Genomic DNA, 13,865 nt, shown 5'->3' with positions numbered 1-13,865 from the left:
AATCCCAGTTATAGATACAGGATTTATATATATTATATATAATATATAAATATAGTTATGGTATAATGAGAGAATATATGAAAGCAGTTTTATTACACTGTAACATAAAGTAACAGTGAACAAATCTTAACAGGGTTTGATGTGTTGAAAATATCTGGCATAAGTCAATCTTCAAGAATTGTTTGCATTATATTTATTAAAACACCAAGTCAGGTGATAGTCTTTTTTTTTCCTGTTCCCTACTTCATGTGCAACTTACTCTTTTAAGGAGCAAATCTGTTTTTTAGTCTAAATTTCATCTGTGCATTTCACTTTACAGCTACCATTAGTTTATTAAATAAAGTCCACCAGTGTCCTACCCATTTCCCATTGTTTCCAACATACCTTGAGTTCTTTGGTTGAACTACAGTTTCATTTAAGCTATTTTGCTGCCTATTGGAAATTCATCTCATGAAAGATTAATAAAGTATGTTTATAACTCCTATCACATTACTCTGCGATGTGTAACAAACTTTGTAAGTGTCTCTTAGGAAATAATGTGAGCAAAATGGATATGTCAACTTACAATTTATAAGCAGCTATTAATTCTATGTTGTTGAAGCATTATTGATGAATATGTTTTCTTGCATTTCATGGTTTTATCACTCAAAATAAATATATATAGTTATATATGTAAAATGGGCTGCTTGACTTTTGTCTGACCATGGGGTTATGTTTGGGCTGTTTAAAATGCCACTAGCTCACATCTGTGAGGTGGAACCTTTGCCTGAGACTAATTAGAAACTAAATTATAAAGTTGTTAGCAGGATGTCGTGTAGCTGAATTGGATGTCTGTTTTAAGGAGCACAGTTAAAGTGAATCCATTCTCATGTGACTTTTAAAGTGATCGTCCTTCCCTGCGACTGTATCTGTGTTACTTAAACTGCCCCCAACTACTGAGAGCAGTTTTTAATGAGTAAACATACTTGCATATTGTGGGCTCAGGATTTGTCATTTGAGGCCAAAAAATTTGGGAGATATATTAAAACAATCTCATTGATGATGCCATTACTCCAGGCATGGATAATAGCTTTTAAAAGCTGCAGTATACTAATCTGAAAAGTATTATATTTACTGTTCAATAAGATGGACAACATCTGCTCTTTGCACCAAAGAAATGAGAGGGTATATAATACATAGGGGTTACTATAACTGGTTATTCAATTTTTCCATGCTTGCATTGTTCTTGATTGGTAGGAAGTGTAGCACAGTACCAGTTAAGAGCATGGGGAATGGAGCAGTCATGTGAATGAAATACATAATGTGTCTGTTAAAAGTAGTTTTGAGTATTACACAAATACGCAGCCACACACTATCAAAACATGTATTGCAGCACTGTGAAATTTTGTTTATGTGAACTTTGATCTTGGTAAACTGTTTCCTTTATTGCATTATCATTTTCCTTTTATCTTGGTAAGAGATGACAAATATGTTTGGTACCTGGTTGAGTAGATCATCATGACATCTTTGGAAAGCTGGAATAATTACTACAATTTTTTGGGAGTTACTGCATTGGAAAAAATAACGGTTGAGGAGTGATAAATCTAACACTGAAACAGTCTGTGGCTGAAATATGTTCCAAAATGTATTAAAAAAGTAATTTTCACAACTGCTTAAACTGTGCTGGAAGTCTGTAATTTTGTATACGGATGACTCAAAATGAAATATTGACCTTATAATTATGCATACAAACACGGTATTGCCACCCTCTCTACATGCATTCCATTCCCAAGACATATTTTTAACATCACTCCCCATAACTGAAGATGGATTTTGCTATTATATAACGCCTTGGTGCGTCATGTACTATTGTGGTGGTGTGATGCTTCATTAATTGTCTGGTTTATAACCTCCAGATTTTTTTCTAGTTTGTTACAGTAAAAACTATTAATAAAATTGTCTGCACTGTGTCAGTGTGCCACACTTAATCTTCAGAATTTTGATCTTTACTACCCTGAAATTATTTTTTTACTTTGCAATGTATTTTTTCATTGTTGCATTTTTTCCCCTTAATTTTTCTCTCTTACATACTGAAATGTTCCTTTATGAAAAGCAGGTGGCATTACAATCAGTAACTTTGTTATCTCTGTGATGAAAAGAACTGTGGCGTTATATAATATCAAAACTTTTAAAATCATTTCTATCCTATGTGAATAGAGAAGTGCATATTTAGAACTGTCTTCAAAATACCAAGTTGTAGCTTTTGGTTTTTCATTTGGTACAATACATGTGCATGTTGTTGAGCTGTTCCATTTGATCTTTAGAGGTTTTCTTTCCCAGTTTTCCACAGCAGTTTGCCATTGGTCTATACGTGCTGTGGTGTTTTAACTTTTTCTGTGGTAAATTTCACAATTACAGTTATGGTGGGAGATAACTTCTCAATATCATGTTTACCAATATGTGCTTTGGTCCTTAAATTGTCTCCTTCCTTACCTTTGTTTTCCTTGTGGTATCAGAATAGAAAAAAATGGTGGGGATGGGTGTCTGTAAAAAACCTTTCTCTTTCAAAATTGCATATAATGAATCAACCTAATTTGCAGCAGTAATGATCTGAAAAAGTTGCTGGATAGCAAAGCTAAGGTAATATTCTTTCTCCCACTCCATTGTATTTTACAACACTGTAAATGGTCTCTGCAAGTAGAAAAACAAATATAATGGTACTAGCCTGTCTGAATGTCCCTGCTTTTCTAGAAGCAGATGAGGAAACTGCTTCATAATCACTTGAATGCCAGAGACAGACCTTCATTTATTGCAAGGCTGATGCCCTTCTGATTTCCCTTTATTTAATATACTGTTTTCTAGTGTGTGGATTGATTATTTGATATTGCAGTCAGTAACATATGGGATATTATGAGAGTCTTCCAATAGAAGGAAAAAAGTTCCTCATTATAAAACATCTGCATTGGTTTTATTGCAAATCTTAATTGTAACGTCAAGTTCAGGCGACCCTGTATTTATCCATTTTTGACAAGTTCCATAATTTTTATTACCACTAAGAACCCCTTTTCTGTTATACTTACTGTTTAAATATCTTCCGTATCCATTTGATATCCACTGGTTTTAGAAAGTCAATGTATAATTACTTTCTTTTTCAAGGAAACAGTATCATTGCTAGTTTTTCCTAGCAATTATCCCCATCAATAGATCTTATTTGTCAGTCCATCTATTTCTCAGCACTTTCTTCCTTTCTTAAAAAGACTTTAGTGGTTGGGAGTGGAAGAAAGCAATTATGTTGTCTGTGAATACACAGTAAAATATGCATGAAATTGAGAGCATAGGTAATTTTTACTGATTCTTTTTAGAAAACCCTGAATTGAAGTGTAATTACTAAAATATTAATGGAGATTTTGTGTAATTAATTAATATAAAGTTTTGTTTGTAGTAGTTTTCATGGTCAAGAAAATCTGAAAATGTTAGTTATAAGCAAAAGTTTTGCAGTTAGTAGAGAACTTAGAAGTACCAATTTCTAATATGAAGTAGGAAAAAATACACAAATTTGAGTAGTTGCATTCATTTATGCATGCTTTTCATTGTTTTCACTTCCATATGCACTATAAAGCAGTTTCCATGTAACTGGTAAAGAGAAATTTAGAAGAGGTTATGATGTCTATTTCAGGACTTGACAGGTTTCACTCAAATACTCAGATAAGTGTTTACGCTTTCAGTTTTGCCCTTTCTTCTAAGGTCTTTCAGTTGCTGCTTTCACAAGTTCTGTGCTTGCCATTAAAATACTTTCCCTTCACACTTGCCAAGTTAGATGCTTGCCTGGGGCATCTGACACACAAACAGATCATTTCATGTTGGTAATTGCAATAGGTGTGGACGTGACTTTGCAGACTAAAGCAGCTGGGGCTGAGGGCCTGCAATTTGACAAGGTTTTCTTCAAGGAGCACACTTTTCAAAACAGATCAAAACTGTAAATGCAAAGGGCCTTCTACTCAGTGGGTTGTTTCAGGGAAAATAAACAGCACTGGGAGTAGTGAAGTAACTTCGCAGTACACTTACCCCATCCTTCCATATTTGTGGTGGTGCAGGCTCAGTTGCTGCATGGCTTGTTATTTTCTTTTCCCCTACTACCTTTCTTCTTCCTCCTGCTTCCTTTTTTCACCTTTCTTTCTGCTCTTAGTTGTACCTTGCAGTCCTCTCCCCCACCACTTCACCTTACGTTTTGTCTTTCAACTCCAAGTTACATGTGTTGTCTTAGGCTGGAGCTACATTAGATTCCAGTATGAAATGAGCAAAAGTACTGAATGTTCAAAAGTATGGAAAAGGGGATTTGGCAGTTTACATTTCTTTTAAATCTCAATGTAAACTTTTTTTGCTAGATTACTAGAAATTGCCCAGATGCTGTGTTAAACAATCAGTTTTAAGCGCAGCTTCTGTTTGGTCTGGAGATGGGTGCACTGGTTCTGACAAAGGATGACTGGCGGCAGAGATGACAGGTTGGCTTGTGGGGTTGTGATTTTGTTCGCTTTGGTTGGGTTTGTTTGGTTTTGTGTTTATTATTTGTAACTGTGACATTTTAAATATATACAGATCACTTTATGATGCCGTGGTTGTTTTGTTTCTGTTTCAGCTTATTTGTGCTCTAAGGTGTGTGAATCCTTTGTTACTAAGACTTGCTAGGCAGTACATAAACTAACTTGTCAGGCAAATGTTTGAGGTTCTCGTTAATGGTTTTCATTATTTCACTCATGTGGCTGCATTCATAGAAAGGTGTTAAGATGGCATCATCTGTTCTTCTGCACAGATAGCTGAAGCAGTTTCATGTTGTTGGCTTCCTGTGTTTGGGGATAGCAAAAAGTGATAGCAGACCAGAATGCTTTGACTGCACTTTGCTGCTTTACCAGTTTCTACCCAAATGCTTGCTGAAATCTAATATTAGGAGCTGAAATACTTGTTCTCTTGTTTCAGTTTTTGACATAAATTGTTATTCATAGATGACTGGAAGTCCAGTGCCAGGCTTCCTCTTGACTTCATCAGGGCTGCAAGCATTCTGAAGTTGTCTTCTAATTTTGCTCAGACCAGCACGTCTGAATCTCCATTTCTTGTAACATGGCAATCTTGTCCAAAGAATCCCATTCCTTCCTTTTTAAGGAAGAAAAGAGCAGTTGTTTCTCTGTAGTCTTTCCTTAGACACAGTTCTGTTGTAAACTGGAGTCTTCTCAAGTCCTTGTGCTACAAAATATTTCCCTGAGAGAATTTCTGTGTGAGTCATGATACTAAAAAAGGGTGGTTTTATTTTCTTGTTTGGTTGGGTACAGGGTTTTCTGAAAACTCTTTATTACTTGCATTTCACACAGATGATGCCCTGTGGTTAAATTTGTATGTCTTGACCATTCTGGTGGTGTCAGTACTCCAGAAATATCTGGATAAGCTGGTAAAGTTGCTCTGTCAGATCATGGAGATGCTTAATTTCACCATGGGGAAGTCATGTAGACCAGTCCTCTAACACCAGGTTGCCAGTTCTTCCTGGATTTCCTTCTCATTCTCAAATGAAATCTTGAATTTGGGATATCTATGAGTATCTGAAAACTGTGTGTGCCAGCACAACAGGATATAGAAATGGATGCTCCTCCTCTTCCTTATGAGTGTAGGTGGATGCTGCAAATAGTCAAAATCCTGACCTTTATGACAGGGATAACGAGCAGTCTGTTTTGTTTGGGGATACCCTGCCTACACCGTGCTCCTCTAAGTAGGAAACACAATGTTTAACCTTTTTGTTTTTTTCAAGTTTCCTTAAGATTTTCCTATACCCCTCAATTTCATTTGAGGGAAGTGCATGGTTGGTGAAGTAGGGGAATCTGGCTGGGGATTTCATGGTGTGCTGTGTATTGAGTACAGCATCTGCTGGGGGTAGCTGGAATGTGTGTCTCAGAACCAGGACTGGGGTGTTGCACAGAGCTCTGCTCAAAGGCTGCACTGCAGATCTGCAGCTTCTGGGGTGGGCTGCAGAAAGAACCTGACTGCTTCTGGATAGCTTCTGCTAAGGAGATTGCTGTCCAGGGTCATTTAATAAAAAACCTTGAATAGAGTGGCTGGCCAAGAGAAGGTCTTTCTTCCTGAGAGTTGCACGTATGAGACCTTGTTGGCTGAGTTGATTTAATAAGCCTGTTTAACTAACTCAAGATTTTGGCCTTCCAGACATATCAAAATAAAGAAATGCATGCTGTGACACTTGCTGACTAGGAAATTCAAAGAACTTTCTCAATTGCCAGTCAACTTTATCTTCAAAACATTTAGCTGCCAGCTGCCATACAGAGTATTTTTCTAAGGATTTTGATTTCCTTGCAGAGGAAGAATTAAAAGGAAGTTACTTCAGACTAATGTATTTTTTAGTGGGAAGAAATTAATAGCTTGATACTGGGTTTTTTCTTTCTCTAGTTTCTTTTAAATCTCCCTCTCCATTTATCAATCTGCTTTCTCCTGGCAGAGAGAGCCACGGTTCAAAATACACATTGTTGGCTAGGAAGATCATCCTAGATGGAATGAAATTCCTCTTGACTTTATGCTAATCAATTTATCATTGATGATTTTAATGTGCCTTTTTCTTAAACTTCACATGGTTAAATCAACTCATCATACTAAGAAACCTGAAGCTAGAAAGTATTTTAAATAGCAACCACTCAACAGAAGAATTCTGTAGTTAATAATTCTGAAATATGTTTCTCTGTGTATTGGAAAGATGAGTCCCTATAGACATTTCTTCTATCACCTTCTATCATATTCATAAGTAGTTAGTTAGGCATTTCATGCTTGAATTTGGTATTGTATTTTATTAACAGAATTTCATCAGTGGCAGCATCAGAACTTAAGGCAAAAGAAATCAGGTTGTGATAATGGATAATAAAGAGAACTGTCATGTCAGGCACTCCAAATTCAGTGACTGATAATTCAGGCAGCTTCTACTTGCATTTAGTAATTATATGATACCTCTTTTTACTTCTCCTCAGAGCCTTGCCTGTGTAAGGATTGCCTTTAGGACTTCCTTAAAGGCTTAATTTTACCCCCATGAAAGATCATAGGGCAGATAATCTCAATGCTTAGGCTTTGTGCATCTGTCACCATCTGACTGCAAGGAAAAATCTGATATTCCTAGGGTGTATCATATCAGCATTTGTACAGACCATGTGGGTCTGGTAACTTATACTTTCTCCCATGTTAACTGTTCAGAGATTTTTGATAATTATAGTGCTTTTGTAACTCTTTGTCTGTCCTAAGGAAACTTGATGACTCTAATCCATAAATACGTAGCAGTTCAGTCCAACAATCAGTGGTAATCTCTCCACAAAACAACAACAAAAAGAAGAAACCTCAACTACTTTTTGTAGCAAGTTTAAGGACGTAGAAACTCATATAATCATGATTTTTTTCTAGAAAGTCTTTAAAATCACAGAAGTATATAAGACCTCCCCCATATTTTTCTCATTACCTAAGGGAAAATGTAAGTGATCTCTGCAGTCTGACCAGCCAAGGGACAGCAGTTGATCTAGAAGATAAATCTTGTTTGGTGGTCTTCTAGGGTTTTTTGTTAAAACATATAACCTGGGCAATAGCTTAAAAGATCCCTTTATGCTCTCTAAAGGAAAGGTTAAAAATAGATTTGTATGTAGAATAATAAATGCTAAAATTTGTCATAATAGGTGAGAATACACTCATGAAATTACTGAATACAATTGGAGTTTTCTGATGGCTTTTGGTGTGTTTTGTAAGCATACAAGTTCCAGTGAAGCCTTCTCTTTTTCTTAATGTCAAGTCGGTGTCTTCGTAAGTACAGAGGCAAAGCTGTCTCAAGATAAGTAATGTATTGTCCTGATGACTGCTCTGTCAAAGTTATGCCGCTGCAGAGGAAGGACAGGTTACAACCAGATTAAAATGTTAGGAGTCATAGTTGAAATATACTTTATGAGAGAAAATTGTTATGCATTTACCTGTAAAATAGCAATGTGCTACTATTCATCAGGGGTTTTTACTCCTTACTTACAAAGCTGAAAATACTTTAATATTTGTTACTGCAATGCAGTCCTTAGGTTATGGCCCATTTTTCAAGTCCTGGGATATTGGTCTGAAATTTCCTTCTCTTGCTCATTTCATCAGTTCCTTTCTAATAAGTATCAATGCTGAGACCTCTCCTGAATGTTCAATGTGTCCCTTTTCCACCTGTGTTCCCTGGATTTGCTTTTGCAAAACAAAGGAGTTTTGTCTTTCAGAGCGGGAAGTTCACAGCAAGTGAATCAGGAGGTGTCATTGATCTTACACTGGATGAAGAGGATGACAGCTGTTCTCAAGGTAGGTGAAAAATACTTTCCTAGCTGCAGGGATAGTTGGGCTACAAGTGTTATTTCGTCCTCTGAATGGCAGAAAGGAATTAACTTCTGTTTCTGCTTAGTGCATTTTTTTCTTTGGTGTTTCAGTTTGCTAGGACTCCAGTTAAAAAAATTATGTTAGGTGTTAAAGAAAAGGAATTTTGCTTACAGTTTTGAAGATTTTTATTATTCCTTTACTTTAAGCATTAGTACTGTCTGTCTTTAAATACCTCAGGCTTGGGGAGTAATTTGAGATGTTTGAGTTCTTGATGATCTTTTCAAAAGCTCTTCTAGACGTATTTATTTTTTCTATTTACTGATTATAATGAAAGGCCTTTTAATTCTACAGTTGATATTTAGGCATTAGAGTATTACAGCTTCTAATCTTTTGTTTAACTAACACTTTGTGTGCAAGAGTTTAAAGACCAAATGCAAACTGTTATTTGCTTTAGGACTGTATGCCAAGAGCAGAGTAAATATAGTCGTGCTCTTATGTACTTTGGCAGTTTGGATACACTTCATCATTTAAAAGAACACATTTCTTTTTAAATAAATCTCGTGTAAATGTAGGCCAGTCTAATTATAGTTAGCATTGGATTAGTGAAGAATGATACTACTTCACAGAAGTAATGAGTCTCTACTTAAGGCCATGTATTGTGCTGTCATTTCCATTGGAAAAAAATAATATTTCTACCACTGGAGGTAAAATTTTTATTCTGTTTGGTCTCTAAATGCATGTCCCTGTGCTATATTCTGAAGTCCAGCCACAAGAAGTTTGATTTGTCTGGACAACCTTGGTAGTTATTTCTCTAGCTTGTGCATTCAAGTTTTACACAAACATTCTCAATAGCTTGACTTGCTTTGCATTTGTATTACACAAATGTAGAAAATCATCGTGGCATGTGGTAGCATTTCTTCCAGTGAGAAAGAAATCACAGAGTTAGAGAATGGTTTGGGTTGGAAAGGATCTTTAAGGTGATCTCATTCCACCCCCCCTGCCATGGGCAGGGACACCTCCCACTAGACCATGTTGCTCAAAGCCCCATCCATCCTGGCCTTGAACAGTTCCATGAGATGTTATCACCAAAAAGGGAGTGTGTGAGATACACAAGTATCAGGGAAGCGTGATGCAATTCAGATAGCTGACTGTCTGCTTTTCTTATCAGTAGACGATATGTGGTGCACAGTGAATTGAGTGTGAGCCAACAGTGTGTTCTCATTTCAATTTAAGTATTCTCCCAAACTGACACTGGTGGAACCACAGCTGAAATAGGGTGTCCAGTTTTGGCTCTGTTTTCTTCAAGCTCAGAAGAGTTGTGGTAGCACTGGAGAGGCCCCCACTGATGGTGTCAGGATGTGAAGGCCTGGAGTGCATGGCCTGTCAGAAGAGATCAGACCAGGGCATGTTTGGCAAAGAGCTGAGCAGGAGACAGTGTAAGGGCAGCCTACAGCTCCTTGGAGGGTAGTTACAAAAACAACAGGGCACAATTCTCTTCAGCAGTGCCAAGTGATACATTAAGGGGCTGTGGCCATGAACTACAAGTTCAGGAACGAGGAGGAAAGAAGTCAGCATAGTGCTGCACAGAGGGATGGTAGAAACTGTGCTCTTGAATGTTTTTGAGATTTAGCAGGGCAAAACCACAGATCATTTGAATAAGTTGTTATTGACAGTCCAGCTTCAAGAAGAAATTGAACTACACAGCCACCAGAGGTCCCTTTTCAGCCAGGACTTTGATTTGACAAGCTGAGTGGCAGAATAGCTGAGGCAATCAAGTTTTTATCACTGTCATCTCTTCTGAGGGTTAGTTCTCAAAAAGATAAAGAGGTGGTTGCCTTGGAACTCTGCAAGCCTGTCAGGCAAGGTTAAACCTCCCCAGTCCTATTTAATATTTTGTAAAAGACACCCAGCAGATAGATTAAAATGGATTTGTGGTATATTTTAAAGTAGCATGTCACAGTATTGTAATATATTTCAGCTAATATTTTTCTGTCTTAAAAGTCTTTGAAAATAACACTTTTCAAAGAGCTTTTTTTCTTCCTAATTGCATTAAGTAGATGCTCGCCTCACAATTGCCATTAAAGATCAACACCACAGTTGTACATACAATTGTAAGACTGCTTCTATAGGTAGGAGTGCCACAGAGTCGTAGCTCCATTGCAGCTTAATTCTTCCACAGTTTGTTTGTTGGGGCTTGAGCCAGTATCTTAAAAAATTATGCAGTGGGATATTCTGAGATTCTTTCCCCTTGGTTGCCAGGTCTTAGGAGGAAGGTTGGTGGAGTACTTTGATGCTGGGTTAGCTCCTGTGTGTCTCTTCTCTGCAAAGCAGAAGCTGATAGGCTGAAGCCAGTGCAGATTAGTTCATGTTTAGAATTTGTGTGAGAAATCAGTGGTTTTTTATATGTGCTGTAGAAACATAGGAAACCTTAATAAAAGCTTGAGTGTCTCCCTGCAGTGAGAACACGGCACTAGGATTTTGGAGTTCTGATAAAAACTTCAAGGTTGAACTGAGGAAGAGTACACTTGTAACAGCTTTTGCGTGATTGTAAGCATCTATATACCTTTGGCCAAATTTTTTTTCCACTGAAATTCGTTTACAGCAAATGTGGAGCAGGTTTTATTTTCTCCTAAATTTACAAAACCTCAGGATAGAAAATACTTTCAGCATTATGGTGTTTCCTGCAGGATTATTAGCTCAATATTAGTTCAAATTGAAGATCAACACTTAGTGTTGTTGGGAGCACTCAGTTCCTGATTATGTTCTTTACAGCATTGTCACCCACATAAATAGTAAGCCTAATTCTACTTGTAAAAGACATGTAAATAGATATTAATATCTGCTAATATCTAATAACATCTGATTTGTGCAAAAAATATGAATGAAAAGGCTGTGTAATTTTTGAGAAACCATGTTAAGAGTAATCTAGATACTTTCCTGTCTGCAAGTATCTTGCAATACTTGCCCTTTGAACTTTGCTGACCTTTTTATAAAAGGATCATAAAATTATTTTTATTAATATTGAAACAATTAATAAATTTAGTCTAAAGTGGGTCTGTATTCTAAGAAAGATATGTACATGTACTCTTAAATTAAAACAGTGTTCTGTTTTTTTATTATTTTGTAGGAAAAATTATTAAATACATAATCAGTTTTTTATGTTATAAGGTGTTTTATCTGGGTAACAAATCTGTAGTTCTCTGGATCATTTTTTTCTTATTCTTGAACATGCCTGTGGCATGCTTGGTGTTCTGTAATCCACCTATACCACTTATGAACTAGAACAGTGTTCAAAACTCCTTTGTGCTATAACTGCAGTGTTGTAGACTGTTTCGGGCATGGAAATTAGTCCCTTTTCTGTTTTGTGTTTTAGAGTAGGAATTTTGCTTAAACCTCCAGTAGTAACAATTTCCATTTTATGCTTATTTCCATAAATCATAATTTTCTGTGTCCTCTAGGTCCACATTTGTTGTGAATATGATGCTGTGTTCATTTAGTATTGGAAACTCTTCCATAATGACTTCTAAGCTTAGTCCTGTACTTACTATGTACCCAGTCTTCGTTGCTGTTTTTTTTTTTTACTTAAATAACCTTTGCAGCTTGTTTCCATTTATTTAATGAAGTCTAGTTAGTTATCTGTCATCGTTTCCTGTGGGTGGTGCAATGCTGACCTAGTTTCCAGTCACTGGAATGTCAGCAGGGCTCTTCTTGATTTGTCAGGGATAAATGAACTTGCTCTGTGTGAAATCAAAAACAAAAGGAAAACTGGAAAAGCCCTCTTGTTTGTTCAGACTCTCATCTTGCCTTGAACCACATTTACAGAAGTAGGCTGTAAAGGTTTTTGCTTGTTGGATTGTAAGTGCATCTTCTAAGTCATGATTAAGAATGCACTCACATCATTGAAATGATTTATTCAGTGGTAGTTGAGATGTGCATCAGTCTCTAAATATTTGAAGTAAACCGATGTCTATAATCTCTGTAGGAATCTCTCTGGAGTCAAGTACTTTATTGAACACTGGGAAATCTCTCATAATCGTGGACAATAAAAGAAGCTTGAACCAATCATCAAGGCCCATTAGTTGATCAAAGAGCAGGAAGGATCTTGCCTTCTGTGTTCAAAATAAGCATCCCTTCACTGCTCCTTTTATAGACTTAGGGGAAAAAAACCAAACAAACAACAAAACATGGTATATTTTCATCCAGTGGCTTCAGTGAAGTAGCCAGGCTGTTGAATCTACAGAAAGACAACATGGGCTACAATTCATACGGTGTTTTATTCTTGAGGTCTTGAATTTGGGGATGTGGTCTGGGGGTGATTATGCTGGTGCTGGGTTGATGCTTGGACTAGATAATCTTTAAGGCCTCTTCCAGCCTTGATGATTCTGTGACTCTGTCTCATAGAATCATACAGCATTTTGTGAAAGGTACTGCTACTTCAAGCTGTTAGGGCTAGTGTTAAACACAGCTCAGTGAGACCATCAAAATAGTCTCAAAATGCCAGGAACCCCAACACTTTGAGCTATGCTGGCATTAACCCTGTTCTTAATGCTGTGAATTCTAGTTGGTATACTTAATTGAACATTTTAAATGTGGCCCTCACTATATTGTTATATTTTCTCAAGAGTAAAATGAGTATTTACATATTTTCATCTTTATATTCTATGTTCTTTTACTAAATTAGTGGCTCATGTAGGTACAGTTTTATTAGGGAAGAATCCTTCTGAGTCAGTCCTTAAAATATATTATTTTATTTGGTGCTTTTTAGTTCTTCAGGGGTGCCTCCTCTGCCCATTACTGCTTTAATGTCCACATGAAAGCTTCTTAATTTTTCTTTATTCAACTTGTGCAATGTCTTGGTTAGATACAGACTTGCACTCTAATGAATATTTTATGTAGTCGCAAATAAACTAAAGCAGGAAAAAGTATTGCTGTAGTAAGCTACAGATACAGGCAATATTTGTCAGTATCACAAGTCAGTAAGTCATGTTGAAGGAGGAGGGTGTCAATGTGATAAACCAAATTTTGTTTTTAAAGTTTTCTATAAATAATAAAACTATTTTCCCCTTTCTAAGTATATACTGTGAAAATTCAAAATAGCAGCAAGAGAACTGACTAACAGATTGAACAAAGGAAAGAGTCAGCAAATAAAAAGATGTAAACATCAAAGGTAGACAAGACTTATTTAGGGAACAAAATTTGAGTACTGCAGTGTTCAGGCCTTCAAAGGTTTTATGATTTTTTTTTTTTTAATAACAGCTTTTAAAGAATGTGGCACAGTGTCCCCTTGAATTCAGGTTTCCAAATTGCTCTGAAATATGCAGACTTCATGATAATAGAATAAAACATTGTGGAGTCTGTCTGGGCAGGGGAAATTGCAGTGATGAAAGTGAGGAGAATTAAATGAGTTTTCTGCAGATTTGTTTGCATAAGCAAAAAAAGTCAGAGAAATGTCATGCTTCGAATATCCTCACCAGTCTGTAAATGGGAGAGGGAGGAAAGGATTGTAAAACTCTGTGGTGCTT

At 36.5% G+C, this 13,865-nt stretch overlaps 1 protein-coding gene across 3 annotated transcripts in view; it reads left to right on the top strand.

The window, feature by feature from the left end:
* Nucleotides 1-13,865, top strand: part of LOC121361233 (activating transcription factor 7 interacting protein) — an 82,974-nt gene that overhangs the window by 58,819 nt on the left and 10,290 nt on the right. For all 3 annotated transcript variants that reach the window (XR_005956314.1, XM_041481742.1, XM_041481741.1), the window contains exon 11: nucleotides 8,250-8,328. Coding sequence is in view for 2 of the 3 variants with exons in the window: in XM_041481742.1 (XP_041337676.1) it covers nucleotides 8,250-8,328 (79 nt within the window). In the remaining variant the exon portion in view is untranslated. The remainder of the gene's footprint in view (nucleotides 1-8,249; nucleotides 8,329-13,865) is intronic.

This window comes from Pyrgilauda ruficollis, unplaced genomic scaffold (genome assembly GCF_017590135.1).
Source record: "Pyrgilauda ruficollis isolate IOZ18807 unplaced genomic scaffold, ASM1759013v1 scaffold56, whole genome shotgun sequence".
NCBI classification, from domain to species: domain Eukaryota; kingdom Metazoa; phylum Chordata; class Aves; order Passeriformes; family Passeridae; genus Pyrgilauda; species Pyrgilauda ruficollis.
The sequence above is the reverse complement of the archived record's forward strand: the minus strand, read 5'-3'. Positions and strand labels throughout refer to the sequence as shown.